The 23,437-nt window shown below is 35.5% G+C and overlaps 2 protein-coding genes across 2 annotated transcripts in view; one reads left to right on the forward strand and one right to left on the reverse strand.

Annotated features, from left to right (window-relative positions):
• LOC148657391 (uncharacterized) overlaps positions 1-23,437 on the forward strand; it is a 311,965-nt gene that overhangs the window by 53,958 nt on the left and 234,570 nt on the right. The gene's annotated exons all lie outside the window — the stretch shown is intronic.
• acad11 (acyl-CoA dehydrogenase family, member 11) overlaps positions 1-23,437 on the reverse strand; it is an 89,297-nt gene that overhangs the window by 35,606 nt on the left and 30,254 nt on the right. The window contains exon 13 of the mRNA XM_088643627.1: positions 22,417-22,515. Coding sequence (XP_088499753.1) covers positions 22,417-22,515 — 99 coding nt within the window. The remainder of the gene's footprint in view (positions 1-22,416; positions 22,516-23,437) is intronic.

The raw sequence follows: 23,437 nt of genomic DNA on the forward strand, positions 1-23,437 counted from the left end.
GCTTAAGACATTCAGGTATTGAATCAAACATTAACTTGAAAAACATGCATTTGCATCATTTTGTAATTTCATAGGAAGGGTCTGAATACATTTACAAGGTTGTGTCTACATCACACATGTGTGTTAGGACAAAAGACAAACCTGATTACTCTGCATGTTAGAAACCTCAAGCTTGAGAAGGTATAATAAATAAAAAAAGTCAAAGCCAAACTACTGGAAAATCCAGAAATGCATTTTAGTAAAAAATGTCCAGGTGCTGCAGTATGAGATTTCTGTCAACAAACTGTGTATTTCAGAAGACAAGACAGCCTGTTTTAAATGATTACTGTTGATTACTGATTTAAATGATAACCAGTTAATACTCACAGTAAATTCCTATAACAATAAGTTTTGTATATTGAGTGTCTGGTCATAAACTTAATTTATCACGGTCCAAGTACTCCTACATGACCAATATTGCAGTAATGTCAGTGCAGATTGTTATCATTTTACCAGCAGAGACAATAAAGTCCAAAGCTTTTAGCCATATAAAAGCCATATCTTATATGAAAAACTAACAAGCAAACAGGCTGTAATGAAAGGTACAGTAGAAAAGGAGCCCTGATGTCAATGTACAGTATGACTGATAATTTACATTTTGTTTTCATATTGGGCTTTTGTACCACTATGCCTCATACATTTGTCATTCACTAATAATTAATTTGCACTTTTGAAAATGGTACAGTGTGCGACTCTATTATTACTCTAGCAAATAATCATTCTATATTTATATGCAGCACATTACTGTGCCCATTATGTAGGACTTGTTAGAAAAGTTAGTTTCAAGGCACAGTAACTAGTATTAGTATTAATCCTAATTAATAAATGACTTTGCAGATAGCAATGAAGTAATAATGAAGGAACATAATTCCATTTAATCTCATTCTTATACAAACAAAACGGTAAAACCTAAAGCCTAAACTGAGTATAGACCAATATGACACTGATAACACCAGCCTATAAATTAGGCAGCTGGCACCAGTTATTGTCCAATGATTTGTAAATTTTGGGCACCATCTACAGTTAAAACATCAACCACCACTTACCAATTTATTACTGTAAGGGGGTGTTTGGTTCAGAGAAGATGGAGATCCATGTCTGAATCTACCCCAAGATGCTGTGGGGGATGAGCCGCCATACTCAATCACCTGACCAGTTGGGAGAAGACCGTTGATTAGGTGAGTATTCATATAAACAGGAAGATGATGTTTGCACATCAGTTGATATCTGCTGTCTGGATCTCACTAGTGGGAGACGGAAGAAGTAAGGCACTGACCATGGGTTATGAGTTTCAGAGATTTTGGAAAAAGTTTTGAAAGAGTTTTAAGAGGGAGACTTCGTGTGGAAGCTGGTAAGTCGCTTAACTGCCCAGTTTGTATAGCAAGGGATCAGTAGTAGGAGTTCAAAATTAGCACTTTAGTTTGTACTGTGAATGTGATTATATTCTTGTGATGGTTTTGTATTTAATGGGTATTGGATTCTGCACTTCAAAGCGTTGGAAACAAGATTTCCATTACAGAGCACTTTAATCCCACTAAAGCTGAGTTTTCAAACTGCAGCTCTTCATAAAGCTTGCCTTGATGAAACAAAAAAACAAACACATTTTTTAACATAGACTTAACATGTCAGTTTATGGAAGATGAAACATTCAACAGCTGCGGTTAGCTTATAGATAAAAGCCTGTAGTTTGTAAAAGCACAAACGGCCCAAAATGCTATTCAGACGTTGTGAATTTTGACCACCGTATGTATTTATATACAAAAGATAATTTTAAAGAAATTTACCATTAATAATCAGTTGAAATCCCAGAGAATTAAACCTAGAGTTTACACTCAGAGTGAGGTACCTTGGACAACAGTAACATTATATTTAAACATTTCTATCGTTTTCAGTTATCATGTCAGTCCAACTAATCTGGAAGTGTCTTAGTTTCTTTCACTAAGGAATAACAAAAGATATAGTATAGTCAGTCTATGGGTACACACTAAACTGAATTGCTGAGGTCATTCAGCAATGACCTAGGTGCTGACACTAACCATGACCCTAAACAAAAAACTGGTCTCAGAGGGACAAGAAACATTGTCTCCTACAGTATGTTCTCTTACGATTTCGAGAGAAAACTGGATGATCCCTATGTTGTACCCATGTGTGAATGCCTGCACTTAGTTTCTTATTTATAAACCACTCTCCAGCAGCTGGAACCAACAAGGACAGATCAGAGAGACAGCTGTCTCATTACATGCACCAGTGCCCAAAGAATCCATTAATTTCCTTAATTGCATTTATTAGAGTTACAAATCTGCCATGAATTGACAGCACCATCCTACCACTAAATTCATCTCACATTATGATTTGGTTTATACTGTATATAAAACACAGAGCTGCAGCAGTTACAACATGTTATAAACCAGCTGTAGAGAGCAATAAAACGACATTCTTAGAAATAAGAATAAAATAATTACACTTAAAATAAAGCCTTGTACCACTGACTTAAAATGTCTCCATTGTGGAAAATCCTGGTAAATTTTTCAGGTACTGCATTTTAATAAGGAAAAATGTTGAACTAGCTTAGTATTAAGAATCTTCAGCTATAAGCTAACCATAGTATTAAACGGTTTAGTGTGTGAATATTCTGAGATGTTTGGCTGAAAAGATAGACTGGATCTCAGATCAGATCTCAATCCTTCAGCTGTTAGCCTTCAGTGATCATTATGGTTTTGATCAATCCAAACCCTTTCAACTGCACTGTACTGTAACAACTCAATGAGAGGATTTTCAGAGGGGCCACCTGGCAGTGACATATGACTTTGGCACTGTGACTGCTTTGATTACTAACACAATTGGGCACCATGTAATACTGGTTATTATAATAGTCATTATGCTCCCTTACATTGACCCTTTCTTACTAGCATATACATCTTACCGTGGACAATGACTTACTGAGGTGTCTCCTCCTAAATCCTGCACCTACCCGACATGTTTGCAAAGGAGGGCAAAAATTATACTATCCTGGTATGCAAGGATTTACAGCATGTGCTAAAATAGCTATTGTACTTATCCAAAAAGACTTGCAGCTGTGATTGCTGGCAAAGGTGCTCTACCAAGTATTGACCAAAAGTAGAAAATACATAATCAACATATTTAAGTTTTTAATGTTGTCTTGCTGACATTCGTCCAACTTCTTTCCCCCATAAAAGTGATTATTGTTCAAGCATTCAAGTTTTGGTTAAAAAAAATTCACTTTAAAATGTGTGTACATGATTTATAATTCAACAAAATGGGACATTATTTGTGAAAGGGTGAATACTTTTGCAACACACTGTATTATAGTATAATGTGCAGTAATCTTTACTTTATTAATCCTTTCTCAGCCAGAGTTAATCGAGACATTTTACTGCATCATCGTGTGACTCATTTCTAAATGTTACTGTTTGAAAACCATCAAATGACTCCCAGATACACACAACTGGAAGTGGTTCCTACAAGTCATTTAATAAGTGTACATAAATCACCCTTAATTGAAAGTTAACAAAGGAACATTTAATGAAGGTCATTATAAATCTAATTTAAATCAACTAGCTCAAGGAGTTACATGTTCAGAGCTGACTTCAGCTTTACTTGTTTGTAAATGCATGGTAGTTGACATAATTTATCTAAGCAGGGAACACCCTTCTTATTGTTACTGGACAAAAACCAAAGCATGCTGAAAAAGAACAGATCCCCTTTTTTTATATTAAATATACCATATTACTGAATAACAGCAATGCATTTTAGAGCATTTTGCATCATTACTGATACTGTATTGTAAGCAACCTATTTTCAATGCTGCTGTATTGAATTTGTGGATATTTATTCAAGTATTTAACATGGTTGTATTTTATTCATCTCAGTGCTATTCAACATTATTTCCAAATTGTCTTCAACAATCACTGGTATGTATCTAGTTCCACATGCAACCATGGCTTTAAAGTACTTTTTGTACTCATTTAATATCATGCAAGGCTGGACTACATTCTAGATAGGCCATAACTGGGCACATACTTTACATGCATTGTGAATCTGAATATTTTAGGATGGTTGGCTTGAACCACCAATATGTATATATTATGTATGTCTATATTATGCATTAAAAGGAAGCATAACAGTGATGAAGATGTAAGTTACTCTGTTCAGATATAAGAGCTACACAATGGGTACTTTGCAGAGTCTAGAACCCAATTTAAAACACACAGATATGACATTATAAAGTTCCTAGGTTCCAGTTCATAATTATAGCAAGTATTTAATAGGAGCAGCAAATGAAATTAAAAAAGATTTTGATCAAATTCAAGACTAGTATGCTGACAGGAAACGTTGAGGCTGTGTATCGAACCTTTCTTCCCTACCCAATAAAGCTCTAGATTGAAGACATGGGAAATGTGTATCTTCCAGTGTTGGGAAGCCTGGCTGTGGAAGGGGAGCCTGACTGAGTGTGCCAAGGGTCCCAGAATAGAAATGGGACCGGTTTCTTCCAGGTGAAGGGAAGACTGGCCATGGATGGGAGAGATGGGAGACTGAGTGTGCCAGGTGTTGCAGGAAATGAAAGGAAAGAAGAGAAGTGGAGAATTCAGGAGTTTGTCAGGAATTTGTCTGTTCCAGCTCTTTCAGTGGAATAGAGGACTATATTGCATGTAAGAAGAGGAAGATCTAATACCTCTGTGAACGACCGGTTTTGGGATTGAGTGGGCTTCTCCGAAAGGGTATCACCAGTACATCTTAGCAGCCTGGAGGGGTTCCACAAGCCAACAGTCACACTGTGCACTCAGGGATACATTCTGAGGCTTTGGGAGTTGGCATTCCTCACACTGTGTATGTACCAAGAAGCCTTTGTGACCACCATTTTGTTTTTAAAAGTCAAACAGCCTCCCTCCTGGGTTTCCTCCTGGCTGATTTTTCATTTGAATTGTGTGTGACAGTGATACATTTCTGACCCATACCTTGATTCATCATTCATTAGTGAGTCTTGTGAGTTTGATACGGTACATCATTCAGTCAACATATGGGAAAGTGAGGTGCCTGCATAAAGCAGGATGGCTGTCTGACTGGCATTTTGTTCACAAAATTACCACTAAACTACCGTTGTTATAGGAACCCCTGAATTGAGTGACGTGAAACTTGTCAGTTTACAGAATGCTTCAATTCTAGTTGGTATCATGGTAGTGACAATTATACAGTGGCACTTTCTGTATAAACTAGGGTGGCCACCTGCCCACTATATTGTTCTTATCTCAATACTCATTACTGGGTATCTCATAACATCTGCTATTCAAAATTCATGTGACATTGAAATTTAAATGTTTAAATGTTGTGATACCCTGTATGTAGCTCCTTAATAAACCAAAGTAGCTTCCTGACCACCATGTTTTCCAAAAAATTCAAACTGCTTCTATCTCAGTTCTGATTTAACTGAAACACTCAAGAGGTTTCTTCAACACCCAAACTTGAACTTCATATGTTACAGCAATACTTCTGAAAAATTCAAATGCAGCACATAATGCAAACTGGTACTACAAGTTCTGCTACAGCTTTGAGTTTTCTATTACTCACACATAAGTTGATTTAGTCATAGTTATACCAAGTGGGTAGGGACTTTCTTGGAAGCCTTCATTACTGCTGTATGTTTTCTAGTAATTATTAGTTTTATTTTTTTCATTACCATCATCAGAATTAAATGTGAACCTAAGCATGCTAAAACAATCACAGTCAATAAACATGGCTTTTAGCTATTTTGGCTATAAATATAATCTGCAAATCATCCCTGCTACATACTTTATTCTTTTCTTTAGATCCCAAAGAGAGCCAGAACTAACAAATGTAAATCACAGAAATATATTTAAAACAAAAGTCCCCTGCCATTTCTATTAAACCTTAATCCCCCAAAAAAGAAAATAAAGGACAAAAGAGTTCATGACAAAACATTTTAGTCTTGTTCAAACCACCGGGAATTAGTTTGGGTTCCTGCAAAAAAGCTTTTACTGTTGGATATCGCAATACCACTGTGCAATCTGGTTGCCTTATGTACAAAGAGCCTAGGAATGTAAAACGGACAAGCAAACAGTGCAGAATAGTGGTACTTTGAAGCAGGCTGTGTTACTGTCAGCTCGATAGCTGAATCTTCTGGGAACTCAAAATCAAATGTTGCGATACCCACAGACATGTTTTGTTTTACTCACCCTTTAGCTAGTATATTACATGAATTTCACAAACCAACATACTGTGAACAAAGGATATCCTGTATACCACATGTGGGCTCTGGGCCATTCTGTGGGAGAACCAGATATCTTTTCCATCTGGGTTCTTGATCCCGCTTTCTCCAATAGCTTAATTAAAGTTTCCTTGTATTTCCTTAAGGATTAACTACTCCAAAACCCAGCTCACAGCAGGCTTACACTAATATGTCATGCTGCAGCTTCACTGCAAACTTTACAAAATCAAGACTACATGGAAACAGATTTTGTGAGTGGCACACAGGCTGACAAATAACAGATAAATAATCTGTAAATTCCACAATAGCTGACAGGCAATTGCGATGTACTGTTTTTGGTTATGCACAAAGCACAGCAACAGTAGAACAAATGAAAAGGAAAGCTCTGTTACTTTTTTTCAAAGTTAAAAAAGGACTTGCCCAACAGTGTGATACATGACTGCTTAGATATGACACAACATTTCCATTAAAACAAGATTACATAACCATATTACCTCAATCAAAATCATTCTTCAACTTCATCTATTGTACAGTAGAAACACTCTTTACTGTAAGAATGACAAGGAATAAAATCTTACAATGAGTACAATTTTCATAAACTCACAATAAATACTGACTACTTTGTACACTAACAATTCAATTATGTAATTTCAGGAGGCTCTTAGTTCTGATAAATATTGAGAAAGTTATTAACTTTTATCTGATTTGCTGGCTATTAATTTAAAAGTAAATGCATGCAATAGGAGTTTCTCATTTTTAACAACTTTCCGTACTACCTGCTAAGTGTGCTAAGTATTAAATGTTATTTATTTTTCATTTATCTGGATGTAGATTTAGCTATTTTTTTACTTCACATTACCCTTCATGGTAAGGAGTCACACATATTCCACCTACAGTTCCTAATACTGTAATGTGTACATAAACAGAAATTCTTAACTTGGACAACAAAAAACAATCAAACATTTCTGTTATGTTTCCAGACTTTAGAGTTACACCTGATAGTATGATAAAGGCGCAACACTGAAGAACACTCTAAAAACATTTTTCTTCCCTGTCATTTTAATTTTATGAACGCTGTTTGAGTTCTGAGGGCCACCATCACGGCACCAGATATGACAGGATACACAAACCCTTACAGAATGACTATTTATCATCTTGACTGAGTGACAGGCTGAATGAGTGGCCAATAAAACAAACGTGTCAGATGGTAGCAAAGGGCATATCTCTCAAGCACATAATTTAACCATGGAAAAATGTGTTTCAATTGACAGATGTATACTTCTTCTTCTTCATTGTTTTGGCAGTTTTATATAAGTGTATGGCCTTCATAGGCTCAGTTGGCTGTATTTCTCTGTACTCCCGTAGCCAATATTGGCTGCTCTAGGGACAAACCCCCATGAAACCCTATTGAAATATCCACTGAAAAGGGGCAATTTAGAGTAGCTAATCAAATCAAAACTGTATGTCTGGGAACACCTGACAGGAATTTGGAGCACAGGGTAAAAATCATGAAAATTCTGGGAGAACATGCAAACTCCAAAACAAAGACAACTGAACCCAATTCCAGGCAACCGATCCAGAATCTTGGATGTGTGAGTCTGTGGTACTAATATAGTGTATCTTATGATCATTTCTTGTGGTAGCCCAAAGGAATTGGGCTACCACAAGAATATATACACCATCAATATAGATTGTTTTTTTAATTATTTAAATACCTTAAGTGTTTAATGTCTTCTATGAAAATGACTCAGGACAGGGTTAATAATCACTGACAAAAAAATTGCTTTAGACCAACAGGTTTTACGTCTAATACATGTACGATGCTAGAAAAGCAACTAGAGGATCAGGCAGAGGTTAATACCACAATTAACAACTGTGCATTGTAGGCTGTGTTGTCCAGACGTCAGAGATTATCTGTTGTTTGTGTCTGGCAGCTTCTGCTTTACATCTGATATTTGCAGCCTGTACTTGCTGACTTCAAAATGTCTCCGTCTTACCCAATGTTTTCCACAATGTAAAATGAATGCTATTTCCTCTAAATTAAGTGCTGTTATCCGTAATTCACACTCTTCTGGTCCAGATATGTAAATTGGGATTGTATTGTTCTCGATCTTTTTTTCAGCTTCTTCAGTTTTTCCCAGAAATCAGACCCCCTGCTTGTTCCACCAATTACGAGTTACACATGAACCCCACTGACAACCCTTTTCATTATTATTTTTGCAGTAATTTAGCAAAAGATTTTTCCTTTGTTCATTTGAATTGAAGGTAAAGAAAATATCCTTTAAAACTGTGATGGTGCTGATTAATCCTAAATAAATTACGACCATGTGTCAGACATTCATCAGCTGCTGACCATTGAGGCAGGCTGCAACAGCACATTATTAAAAGTCCAACCACCAGCAATTTATGACTGTAGCCTTAACAGTGAGACATTATTTCATAATTGTATATTACCTCTAAGTAGGATCTGAGTATTCATATATTATGTGAAATTCAGAATATGTCTAGTCGATGTATATTTTTTAAGCTAAAAAGCTTTTTTCATGGCAACCATCTGTACAGAAATGAATTTTAGGAAATGCCCCAAAGACAAAACTTAATGAATTACAAATGTACTCCTACTCATTCGATTATCTTATCAGTCCAATCTTGGTGTCCTGACCCATGAAAGAGAACAGGCTCTTGAAAGGTCATTTACCCCCTTGACAGGAATTGGCTAATCACTGACCTTATCTAGTGTTACTTCTTAAAAAGTTCTAATAGATACTTGCTGGTGGTCAAATGTAGGTCAGGCACAACTCTAGTGCAATAAAGTATGAATGCTACCAGAAATAAAACTGGAAATTCACTACCATGTTTCTTATAAGCATATGGTATTCCTAGGAATTCTGCTCTTTTATAGACCAAACACAAATTTTACATCCATGACTTTCACAGCAAAATGTAGTTTCGATCTTGACACAAACCTTTCTTATTGTCAACTTGTGAGAATGAAGGTATACAAAATATGCCAAGGCTAATATGACGTCAGAAGTCATTAACCTAACTCTAGATTTTCTTAAATCTGAGATCTTGTAGGATTAGGTTAAAAACAGTAACCAAGGCAGGATTTACTCACTAGCTTTTCTTTATGTGCAAAAATAATGAGTTTACTTTTTGCTTTTGCATTCCTGCACGCTGACACGCACGCTGATAGCTATCAATACTATGTTACTAAAACATAATTTACTATAGAGGTGTAACAAATTCAAATAACTCTTATCTGATTTGAAATTATGGCTACCTATACAGCACAAAACATTGCAAGCACATTATGATACAGTATACTGTATTACAGTGCTCTAACTAAATGACATAAGTTTTGTAAGTGGCAGCACTTTAATTGCCATTTATGAAAACAATATTCTACCACAGCAAATGTCAGCCCTCACCAGGACAATAATACTTTTGTATGTGACTGTCCTCTGTAAAGGACACTCTATAAACTCTGTACCTGTGTTTTAGTCATCAAAACTTTCTCATAGCTCCGTTAGTGTAGAAAATAATAAATACTATTTGTCTCTAATCTTACCTGCTGTTTCTACAGCAAGTAACAGGCAGTGCCATGCAGGTGTAACGCTTGATAGATGTCTATGTCTACGTCCTGCAGTTTTAATGCCAATGTCAATAAACAGAAGATTTGGTTATGCCAAGGGCCGAAAGCTTGACCAATAATTCTCATTCTGGCCACATTCAAAGCAATCTAATATGTGATGTCTGATAAAAGGTGACATAACAGACACATTACCTGAGCTATTTTACAGTAATTGCGGATCTGAAGTTTCTGCAACTCACAATAATACCCATTTAATGTAAACTGTATTATATTGTTTACATGCAAGGTAGTATGGGTAACAGTCCCATTAATTTTAGGGATGGTCATTTTGATACTATATGTTTACAGTATATGCGTCCATTTTAGACTCTTCAATTTTGAATTTTGCAAAACTTTTCAATGCATAGGGGGATCTCAGAAGACAGAAATATGATTGGCACAACAAAAATGCTCTTTGTACATATGTGGAATTAGTTTCAGTTCTGTTGTGAGGGCTTTAAATGAAAAAGGTATTTACACTTGTCAAATTGTTGAAACCACAACAAATTACTACCAGAAGACATCCATGTCCAACTTCAATAGTCTAACCAGCACATCTGCTGGTATTAATAAGCACAGTAAGGCTGTCGGAGTTTTCGCTTTTCAAAGGCAACAACAAAGCTCAGCAGGTCGTGGGGGGAAGGTTATCAGCATATAAAATGTAATTCTCCAAGACTAGATGTAGACTCTGTCTTGGGGTTGTTGGTGCAAATGGTGAATATAACTGGTACTGTGATTATTTCTTTGCCTAATTTCATTTAGATAAGAAGCACTCAAACATTAGGGGAAAGGTCATCTTGGAATACATTTTATCATTAAAAGTAATGTATAATTAAACAATAGATTGATTTATTCACTCATAGCTTGCCAATAATTACCCAACATAGGGATATTACCTACTAGCTGGAATACTGTTAATGTAGCACCTATTCACAAAAAAGGCTGACAAAATCAAACTGCATACTATACCACTGAGCCTTATTTTTATTACATGTAAGGATATCAAAAAACTAATCTGCAGGATCAACAGTATGGTAATAAGATTATAGGGATAGTCAATTTTATTTTAGAACATGTTAAACTCTGCACTATACATATACAAAATATGAAACACTGAAGTTAAAGGAGCAACCTACAAAAAAGATATGTAAATATATATATATGTAAAAGACAAACTAAATGTTACAATACAATGACCTCCAAAAGAATTGAGACAGCAAAGTAAAAAAATATTATTTTTGCTTTAAAGAACAACTTTGGATTTGTGATCGCAAGAATAAAATGAAAAATAAATCTAATCAATCCATCATCTTACTGCTTCTTCCAATTCAGAAGCAACTGGATCAAGGCAGGATATACCCAGGACGGGACACAAACACCCTCACACTGAGAGCTAATTTTCTCAGAAGCTGATTAACCTACTGGTCTGTTTTTAGACTGTGGGAGGAAACTGAAGCACCTGGAGAACACATGTGAACACAGGAAGACAATACAAACTCCACTCAGACAGCACCTCAGCTCCAGAATTGAACCCAGGGGCTCAGCACTATGAGGCAGCAATGCTAATCATTGTGCCACAATGCTGCCCTTAAAAACTTTAATATTTTATTGCTACATAATATTTTTTTTCGGAGAACAATTTTTGAGTAATTTCATATTTACATATACTGTATACATTTGATCAAATAAGAACACAAACATACCCTGTGCTCATTCCATCGAAGTGATTATAAAAATTTGGACACGATACTTCAAGAACAACTTCAGAGTGTAAAAATCAGTTGGCTCCATATCCCTTCGATGAAATAAACGCATGCCGTCTGTGCCCCACTGAAATCATTATTCAGAAAATTATTGCTCTGACATTTTTTAGACTTCTGACGTTTTTCTATAAAATGTGTGCTCAGTCAAATTTCAATCTGGAAATTGCCTTGGCCAGTTTCATTTCTTTTTACTTTTCTCCCCTGATTAATTCCTTGTATGCATTTGCCATGTTTTGAGTCACTATCATGCTGCAAGGTGAATCCCAATAAGTACAGTACTGTAAGTATCTTCAACCTCAGCAGACAAATGGTTTCTGTAAACAATTTATTCTGCTGCTACCATTCATTGTGTGCTGGCTATGTGTTTTGGGTCATTGTTATGTACGGAAACATTTTGTGGAACATGAGAAAAACATGGTACTGTAAACGCCACACTTCTGTCTGCTGCTGCCATCCTTAGTTACTATACATGATCAATAAAGATGACTGAGACGGTTCCAGAGACAGTCATGCATTCCCAAACCACGCCTTCACCTCCACTTCATGCTTCACAGATGAGGTGGTGATCTGTGGAGCATCTGCAGTTTCTTTTCTTCTCCACACTTTAGTTTAAACCTTGTCATCTGTCCCTAAAACATTATTCCAGGACTCTCCTACTGTATCTTTGTACTTCCAAGCAAATTCTGTTATGATCCTTCTGTTTTTAATGCTGATGACCGATTTATGTTTTGCAGTGCAATTTTGATGTCTTAGTCTTCTGCAAACTGTGGATTTTGATCCAAATCCGCTAATGCACTCTAGAGGTTCTTGGTGATTTAACTGACAGTTGTTTGAAGGTTTTCCTTGATATACGCTTTCATCAGCTGCAGATGTTTTTGTTGGCCAACCCAGTTCTGGATGATTAATAATTAATCCTGTAGTTTTTCTCTTTTGTGCTCTATTCCAAATTGTTTTGTGTTTGCCTGATTTCTGTGGTTCTGATAGAGCATTTATTTTCTTTTAGCTTCAAAATTGCCTGTTTTTCTTTAGCAAAAAGGTCTCTGGTTTTCATTTTGACTTTGGACACTAAAAACAAAACAAGATAGGGTGATAGGATGTTCACAGCTCTTTAATGAGTCTAATTACCCAACAACAGCACCTGACCAACAAGAGGCCACTGATGTCTTTGACTCCAAAGATAAGTTAAACTAAATTAAAATTATTTAAAATAACATACTTAGGATTTTTAATAATCAGTCATGTTTTTGTACAGTTTAGGTACAGTCATGCAAATAAGTAGACATAAACTACTAAACATAGAAGTTAGCATCTACAGTATTTGCATTTTATTGTTATTATTGATGTTTTTGACCCTTTATTGACAATGCAGGTGGCCTTATCCAAGGTAACTTAAAATGGTATCGAAGTATAAGGCAGAAACATTGATTCTGGTACTGATATACTGCAAATTTACCTTTAAAATAATTGCAATGTCATTTTAATAACAATAATGTCATGTTAAATGCCACATTTAATCGTACATTGATCTACCTTCAATTACCACCTGATTAAGATAACAAATACAGTTTATTCGACTTCTTACCCACTTTATTGGTTCAACTAAGTCATTAAGGAATGAGGAATAAGAGGAATGAAAACCAGAAACAGACAGAGCACTCCAGGAGCAGGGCTGTCTACCTTTGACATTGGAAGTATTTACTGTACACTACAGAAACACTTTCCCAAGATCCTCTGCTCAGATTACCGAACTTTTACAGACCCATTCCCACCCCTCAAGTACCTTAAAGCTGTGCAGGATGAGGGACCATGCTCAGATTCTCCAAAAAAAATTCCAGACATGGAGAACACAATAATTTTAAAATTGCAAAAATAGGAACATGTAATTAGACATGACAATGTCTCAACAATGTACTCATAGCCTATCCTCCCATTATGCCTGTATGGTACTGAAGCCTGTTAAAAGATTACTGGAGCCTAGATTGCAGTCCCATCTCCTGCCCCTAGGGGAACATTACAATACATGTGTCAATCAACATACATACTGTATTATAGCCATATTCTTATGGTAATTTGTTCTCATTACAAACAAAACAGGGAATTGTTTGCATATATAAATTTATACAAAACACAACATTTGCATATAACAGCAAAGGCAGGAATGAAAGAACCGTGCAACAGAAACGAAAATGCCAAAACATTTCACACACAACCTGGCAAATTACCACACCCTTCAGCAGTGGCAATGGTCACAGTACCTCAGTCTTCCCTCGGGTGTTACTGGGTGTTACATGGTTTATGATGACAAAGAGCATGGTTTCTTAGTTAACTGTCATTGTACCTACTTGCACCTCTTACTAGACATGCATTCAAATCACCCTGCCCTAGGTTACCACTGTCTGTGGGTAAGTACGTGGTGGTTTCTAATAATCACATGCAAAAGCCACACTTTTTCAAGTCCATGAAAAATTTATAGAATATCTAGAAAATTGATGAAATCACTTAAGAATAAAACAAGTTGAAACTGAAGTGTTATTAAAGTAGGGACATACCACGTTTAATATCAAATTTGTTTTTCAGCTACTACACCAGAAAAAAATTAGTTAACAAAAAACAACAATGTGGTAATAACTGAGTGGGGGAAAACAGACCAATTGTAAAGTCTAAACTAACAGTACAAGTATTCTCATAGTGTTGTGGTTAGAATATGTACAATTTGCAAGGCCTCAAACCCTGGGAAACAATAGGATCTGATTGTTGCATTGGAAACAAACAAATCAAATTGAGTGAAATTTTGGGGTGACTATTGATCCTGTTAAAAAAACATGTTCTACAGTGGGACATAGTGTACTATTGTGTAGTTTACATTGTGGACCATCTTCAGCTAATACAAAATTCTGCTGTTAACTAAAACTAAAAATTAAGACAGTCCCATAATGCCCAGTACAATACAGGAAATATTTGGAAGCTTTCTTTACTACCTGTAAACCTCTACATAGTTAATCTAATATCACCTTCCATTTTAAATAATATCCTGATTCTGAAGCTAATACAACTTCGTAATGCATGGAAAATATTAACCACAGAATTAAATGTCCTTTTATTTGGAGAGCAAACCTCAATGGTAACAAGACTTCAAAAAATTATAGCAAAAAAGCTAAATGGTTATGAGTAACAGTCACTGTTGTTATAAAACATAATAGGATAAAACGTCCCTAAATATCTGTGTGAAGCACTAGGAAAAGTTTTTTACGGCAGTTACAGATGTTCTTCTCTCAGAACTATGCAGATGACTAAAAGCTGTTGAAAGAATAATAAACAAATTTTAAGGCATGAATAAAGAAACCACAGTCTGTACTGGGGAGGAAATAAGAACTCAGATAACTGCACTTGCTAAGTTAAGATTAAAATTAAATAAAAATCACAAGGCATTTTTAACCTTCATCTTGAAAACTACGGTTCTTTTATACTCTGCTTAAATGTACACTAAAACACTGAATTCGAAATTCATACATGTCTAAAACCAGTTAAATAAGTTAAATCTATATATTTTTCAATTTATTTTTTCTTATTTTCTACAAGTAATGATACTGTACTGTATAGTTTTAAAACCAACTTTCTAAAACACTGTTGTGAAAAAATGCATGACACGTGAGAAGTATATAGATGAGGTCTTAAAAACTGCTCCTGGCCAAATAAATAAAAGGTTTATAAAAAAATACAAGTGCATCATAATGGACATATATAAAAATGTAAAGCCAAATGGACATAATCCGTATTTTTATTATTTATTGGTACGGGTATGCCACATGTAACAATTAATAATTTTTTAACTTTCCCAACTTAATCCAAACGTTTAGCATTTCTTTGAAAGTGTTCACAGGTGAAGGGATGTGTCCACCAGCTAATTGTGCAAACTGTAATGGGGTCGTACAGCTCCTGTATATACTTTTGTATATTGTTTATATATTAAAAACCCTTTTACACCCTGCCCAAGGATATAACCAGAGATGATCTAATTTGCTGTACTGAAATTCATGTTCAGAATATCAAATTGTTTTTACACTAGGTTTTGAATATGGAGTTTGCAAGAGAAGTGAATTATTAATAAAATTATCAGAAAGAAAAATCTGCACTTAAAAGGCAATGAAAAATAAGATACAGAAGTTGCTTCATCTCTCTTACTTCAGTGAAAGTTTTGAAAAAGCAGTTTATTATGTAACAGAAAGGCTTCCAGGAGATCAGACGGACCAAGTAATTTTCTCTTCCTATCTGATTTGCATACCATTGTTCACAAGAACGTTATACTGTACCTGTGTATTCTAAAACATCTACTTTAATTACCCTAACATGTGGAGAAGCACACATTTGTGGACCAGTATTTAAAGTTAATGTTTGAAACCTTTAAACAAATTTACATATGTAAGACAACGATATGCATTCCTCAGCCTAGCTGTGAGGTTCTTTTGTGAATACAACAGGGTTTATACAGCATGTCTGGCACAAAAGAAAATCCTACACACTGAAACCACAGAAATGTACAAGGTGCTTTACAGATCATATTAGATAATGAAAGAGTGGCATAAAGTATATGTGTGCATTTACAAAATATTACAAAAATGTGCAAAATTGATACTTAACCAAACTGAGCACACAGCTGTGAAAACAAAAGCAGAGACCTAACTACTGCAGTAATTTTAATCACAAATCCGATTGCATCTGACAATGAAAAGGTTTTGTGCAACACTGTTATTTAGATTGCTCCTAAGCAGATGAACACCAATGGTGAAAAGAAAAAATAAAGTTCAAGGGGAAATCCTTCTTTTGTCCCTTCAGTCAACCAAAACAATTATTCTGAGAGTTAAGATGAAAATTCACAAAATGTCACAGAAAAGTCCATTGAATTGGAATACAATTCAGAGTAGCTGTTTGAATAAATAACAAAACATAGGAACTATTTAACTTACTGTAAATAAGGCAACTTTTCTCATTCTCAATGTTGAAAGTGCTTTTAAAGACAAAAAATAAAATTAACCTGGATGAAGCTTCATTAATACAACAGATTTTTAATCAAAACCATAAACGGTTTACAGGGAAAATGAAATACTAAATCACAAGGCTCATTACTGTCACAGCTGTCCTGTTTTTGTCACCACATAATCAAAAAAACTTCATTGTGTATAGATTTACTACCTTTTTAAAAAATAATGGTCTATAAACCAAGGATCAGCAGCTTCTTCGACCATGTGGAGCATCCCGAAGAAACTCCAAAAACTAGATAACATCTGTTTTAAGAATTAATTGTGAAACATAAATCAGAGGACACAGATGTAAATGATGTGAAAGTGCATTTAAAAGTAAGAACAGTACTTCTTTTAATAAAGAGTTGTAGAAGTACGAAACATTTTATTTAAGGGAAATGGCAGCCCCCAATTTCTCAGATGAGATATTAAATCTCAGTAACAAAATAAATTGAGCGCATCGCAAAAAGTTTACAAATTCCGAATTAAGCACAAAATTGTGACCCCTGAAAAAGTACTGTATGGTCGCCATGTTGTCGCAAGAGGGGCGAGAACAAGAGTTTGTGCAAAGTGTGACACGGTATGGCCATTCCTGCTCACTAGTTACTGTACTGTAATGACTGAGGAATCAAACATTTATTCTCCCGTATGCATACGTAATAAAGGAAATTCCTGCTTCATACACACCCAGATCGAGTCTCCTTTTGTTGGACACAACATGACTAATGTAACGTGATGAACAGTACGAGAGAATACGTACAGGTTGTGAAGCAGAGATTTCACAGCAGAAATGTTCCAGTGTGATCTGCGTGTACAGATAACAAGTTGTATTTGTTGGCAATACGGTTTCAGAGTTGAGAGCAATATTTCTATTGGATTAAAAGAGATGGATTCACAAGCCTGCTTGTTTACAACGTAATAGGGCCACTTCACCTTTGCAGACGTTTGGTTGTCATGTTCTGAATCACAAAATATGGCACCGCTCATACTGTACTTGGAAATTCAGTCTTTTTTGTGATATGAATTGGAGGTTAACATGTACAGTGCCTTGCGAAAGTATTCGGCCCCCTTGAACTTTTCAACCTTTTGCCACATTTCAGGCTTCAAACATAAAGATATAATTTTTTTATTTTATGTGAAGAATGACCAACAAGTGGGACACAATTGTGAAGTGGAACGAAATCTATTGGATTTTTGAAACTTTTTTAACTAATAAAAAAATGAAAAGTGGGGCGTGCAAAATTATTCGGCCCTCTTGCGTTAATACTTTGTAGAGCCACCTTTTGCTGCGATTACAGCTGCAAGTCGCTTGGGGTATGTCTCTATCAGTTTTGCACATCGAGAGACTGAAATTCTTGCCCATTCTTCCTTGCAAAACAGCTCGAGCTCAGTGAGGTTGGATGGAGAGCGTTTGTGAACAGCAGTTTTCAGCTCTTTCCACAGATTCTCGATTGGATTCAGGTCTGGACTTTGACTTGGCCATTCAAACACCTGGATACGTTTATTTGTGAACCATTCCTTTGTAGATTTTGCTGTATGTTTGGGATCATTGTCTTGTTGGAAGATAAATCTCCGTCCCAGTTTCAGGTCTTTTGCAGACTCCAACAGGTTTTCATCCAGAATGGTCCTGTATTTGGCTGCATCCATCTTCCCCTCAATTTTAACCATCTTCCCTGTCCCTGCTGAAGAAAAGCAGGCCCAAACCATGATGCTGCCACCACCATGTTTGACAGTGGGGATGGTGTGTTGAGGGTGATGAGCTGTGTTGCTTTTACGCCAAACATATTGTTTTGCATTGTGGCCAAAAAGTTCGATTTTGGTTTCATCTGACCAGAGCACCTTCTTCCACATGTTTGGGGTGTCTCCCAGGTGGCTTGTGGCAAACTTTAAACGAGACTTTTTATGGATATCTTTGAGAAATGGCTTTCTTCTTGCCACTCTTCCATAAAGGCCAGATTTCTGCAGTGTAAGACTGATTGTTGTCCTATGGACAGACTCTCCCACCTCAGCTGTAGTTCTCTGCAGTTCATCCAGAGTGATCATGGGCCTCTTGGCTGCATCTCTGATCAGTCTTCTCCTTGTCTGAGCTGAAAGTTTAGAGGGACGGCCAGGTCTTGGTAGATTTGCAGTGGTCTGATACTCCTTCCATTTCAAGATGATCGCTTGCACAGTGCTCCTTGGGATGTTTGAAGCTTGGGAAATCTTTTTGTATCCAAATCCGGCTTTAAACTTCTCCACAACAGTATTACGGACCTGCCTGGTGTGTTCCTTGGTCTTCATGATGCTCTCTGCGCTTTCAACAGAACCTTGAGACTATCACAGAGCAGGTGGATTTATACAGAGACTTGATTACACACAGGTGGATTCTATTTATCACCATCAGTCATTTAGGACAACATTGGATCATTCAGAGATCCTCGCTGAACTTCTGGAGTGAGTTTGCTGCACTGAAAGTAAAGGGGCCGAATAATTTTGCACGCCCCACTTTTCATTTTTTTATTAGTTAAAAAAGTTTCAAAAATCCAATAGATTTCGTTCCACTTCACAATTGTGTCCCACTTGTTGGTGATTCTTCACATAAAATAAAAAATTTATATCTTTATGTTTGAAGCCTGAAATATGGCAAAAGGTTGAAAAGTTCAAGGGGGCCGAATACTTTCGCAAGGCACTGTATATATTTTACTTTCATTGTGGTTTTAAATGCACTCATCAATGCTGAATCTTTCTAACCCCAAAATATAAAAATAGCATTGCAGTTCAACACCTTAACTGCAGTTAGCCTTAATACCTTAATGGCAGTAGCTAAAGCAATCATTAAGATTGGTAAGATGGTACAATCTTTAATTACATTTACATAATTTAAGTTTTTTTTTCTGCCCTGTATTCCCCACTGTCCATTTGGGAGATGTCTCATGCTAAACCAACACCATTTCTTTCCATTTATATAAAGATAAAATCTTGTGCTCTGTAGTTTCTCGCTGAAATAAAAAGCACCATTTTAATCTAAATTCACTGATACAAACTAGAAGCCAATATTTATTTTTACATTACAGAATGTCACAATAGTTACTTTATCTATATAGCCTACACTGTAAATAAAGATGCAGATAGAAAAATGTAACTTGCAAGGTCAAGAACTCATAATTCCTAAACCACCATCCATGAAAAATGTTGTTCACGGGCCAGCTTTATAGTGGGACTCATTAAAAAACAGTGTTCAAGGTAAGAAGTGTTTTTTTCTTTTAAAGCTGTAACTATTTCAGGGCAAAGCTGTTGCTGAACTTGTCAACTCATCACAAACAGGAGCCAACATGATGATATTCTTGACATGGGGTGTTCCACAGCTCTGATGCTATAAGATGTTGCTGAATTATATGGACAGAAGTGCAGCATATTGTCTGCAAATTGCACATTAACCTATTCTATAAATACAGTATAATTTAGCTGCAAATTACACGGTGGACTATAATACATAAAACAAAAACAAACAAATATACCATTTTCCTTCAGAGTTGGGACTGTCCCCAAATTAAACATGGCCTGTAATTTCTGGTCCTCATTTTATGAAAGAAATATGAACACACAACCTGTTATTTGCATGACAAAAAATTAAAATACAGGCATCACCTCAGAGAATTTCTCACCAGTTATTCCTGTTCCACTAAGCTGGTTGGAAATGTAATACTCACATGCTTGGCACCTTTGTCAAGTCAGTAATGGCTTTTTCTCCCTGTTTTTACAAGTTGGTTCTTACAAAACAGCTGGGTTTTAATTCAACAGGCTTGTTCACATACTGTAGGCTCCATGCAGCTGAAGCTGTGCTATCATTCCAGCTGGATGAGAACTAGATCTGTTTCATGTTCACACAGTGTCTTCTTCACTGTATCAGGTACGGTTTTTCCTAATAATCCAGTTGGAGATCTTTCTTGTAAGTTCCACAGGTCTTAGTTTAAAACAATATGTAGATTGATCCATGACCAATGTTGAAAATAGATACTTTAAAAACTCTGTCACTGTAATAGGTTATATTGTAAACATTACCTTTTAAATTAGTAAGATGTTATGGGACATTGCTTTTGAGAGATTAGATGTTGACTGTGCACACACTATGTAGATCACTGTAATCAATGATGTTTTCAAATTATTCTCTCACATCTTCTTGTCATTTTTTTAAATTACTCCCTTAAAATTCAGCAAGAAACTGTAATTGATTACCATTTTAAAAGATACTTTATCCACCAAGGTAAAATTCTGAAGGAGGCTGTGCCTGCTTCAAAACAGGGTTGGTAAGTTCTTTCATAAGAGAGTGTATTTAGAAATACAATATACTACTGCTATCAACTGTTTAAGGCCCAGAACGCTGCCAAGTTTGCAGCAATACTGCTACATAATTCTCAACATAAAATCAGGACATGAACATGTACAAGCGAATTACAAATTGTAAATCACGTAATTTACACAAGTTATTCCTTCATCATATCCCAGACTTACTCTACAGCAGTTCCTCAACAGACAAGAGTTTCTTACAAGAACTTTCCACAGGCAAAATAAAAAAGGAATTGTTTATTTGTTTTTGATGACTAATTCAAAGAGCAACTAGACATGCAAAGTAAAGTAGATTTCAATTATAAATGAGTACATAAGGATACATGTCATTTTTCTCCATATTGATTAAGAATATACAGTTATGTAAAATATTAAATACTGTATGTGATATTTTAGAAATTTTATTTACTTCACACATACTATACCTTTCCTTAAATATTACATGAAACACAATGCAGACTGAAACTACTTTAATTTTATTGCCAGTATCAAAATAAACACATAAACAATAACTTTTTGATTGGTTAAATACACTATTGTAATGTTACATGTGACTATGAAATGCTTCATTAAAAAATGTTTAATAATTAATATTATTGCACCTCTAAGGGTTTGTGAGAGTAAAGAACAAGCTACCCAGCCATGTTGCTGAAATAGATCAATTAGCTACTAACTACCAAATGAGCTGGATGGCCGAATGCCCTCCTTTCTTTGTTTCTTAAGTAGAATTGCACAGTATAAAAAAAAACAGCAGAGCAGAATGTTTCAAACACATTTTTCAATACTTTTATGACTGCCTTTGAGTCCTTTGAGTCTTTTTAAACCTGTGCAGCAGATGGCTATTTTGAAGGGATATCATGAAATTACATTTATGCTCAATTTCATGACGGGCAAATAAAAAGAACCAAATAAACATCAGCAGAAATCTCATTAAAACAAAGGGTTTCATTTGAATCTGTCTCATCATTCGTTAGAGAATCACCATCAAGTCCAATTAATCGGGCAAGCCCATGTTCACAAAAGACTAATCTAGGTTTCTGACCAAAACCTCAATAATGTTCATCAACCTATACAAATATATTTCATGCACACATCAGCTAAGTTTAGTCTCCACTTGTTTACATTATTTTTCTCTTTCCATTTTTATACTTTGTTTTACCTTCAAAATAACATCTGTTGTAAAGTGGCCTTAATTACCCCTTACTATTAGGGTATATTTTTGTATATTATATTTTGTATTTTAGGGTATAGCGTATATTTTCCTTGGTTTTCTTTATCTTTCCAAATGTTGATTTTTTTTAAATGACATTACTACAAATACCACTATTACTGATATTATTTCAATGTTTCAATATTACATTTCAAAACCTTTTCAATAATTATGTGACTTACCACTGATCCACCATTTCTTGCCATGAATCACATAGGTGTCTCCATCTTTCTCCAGGCTACATTCCATGTTCGTGGCATCACTGGAAGCCACATCTGGCTCTAGAACAGGAACACAATTGAAAATTCTGATGACAAAACATGAATTTGAAGAAGTATGGGAGGTACTGTAGAACATTTGTGAAAAGGGGCATTGCTGTTGATTTATTCTTATAAGATCCAGAAAGAAAATTTCTAAAACATGTAGAACTGTAAAAGAGCATAGAACACAGATGAAGCTAATGTGAAAAAAATAAGCGGCAATATGAGTCACATTAAAGGCCAAGGGTACAATTAGCATTATGCAGATAAAAAAAAAAATCATCAGCTTGTTTGAAAAACATGACTAGTGACTAGTACTATCTTTTAAACTGTTAGGAATATTTGAAATTATCTGCAGTTTGGAAAAAAAAAAAATCTCCTATAGTTAACATGAATATTTGTATGTTGCATGCGGATTCGTGGATGAACTCATTTGAAATATATTATCACTTCACATGCTCTTGGAGACACTGATTAGCAATTAGGATTTGTGGGTAAAGGTAGTCAAAACAATTCTGTCATCTGATGGAGGTCTTTAACTAGAGCATCAGCTTTTTGCTACTTTATTTATAATACAATGTGAGTTTTGCATTTTGTTTTATGCAGGAGTTCCTTGTAAGGAAGAACAGCACTATAAAAATAGATACAGAGGAAGCCATCTTATGTCGGTATCTTTTATGACCAGCTTTAAACTACTCTGTAGAACTGTGAGGACCTTGCTGAAAAGCATGCATCACATAGTTGAGATCTGCTTTCTTCTTCAAAAGAAAACAACACAAGGAAATTCTAAATGGTCACATACTGTGAATCATTGGGCGTGCTGATTTAAACATTCCCTGTGGGCACTTTAAGTGCTTCTTGCATTGTTTTGTAACATGGTTTTTCTTTTGGAAAAGTATGTAAACTTCGTGTGAAGATTTCATACAGTATGGACAACCCTGGG

The sequence above is a fragment of the Lepisosteus platostomus genome, chromosome 8 (genome assembly GCF_059453375.1).
Source record: "Lepisosteus platostomus isolate fLepPlt1 chromosome 8, fLepPlt1.hap1, whole genome shotgun sequence".
NCBI classification, from domain to species: domain Eukaryota; kingdom Metazoa; phylum Chordata; class Actinopteri; order Semionotiformes; family Lepisosteidae; genus Lepisosteus; species Lepisosteus platostomus.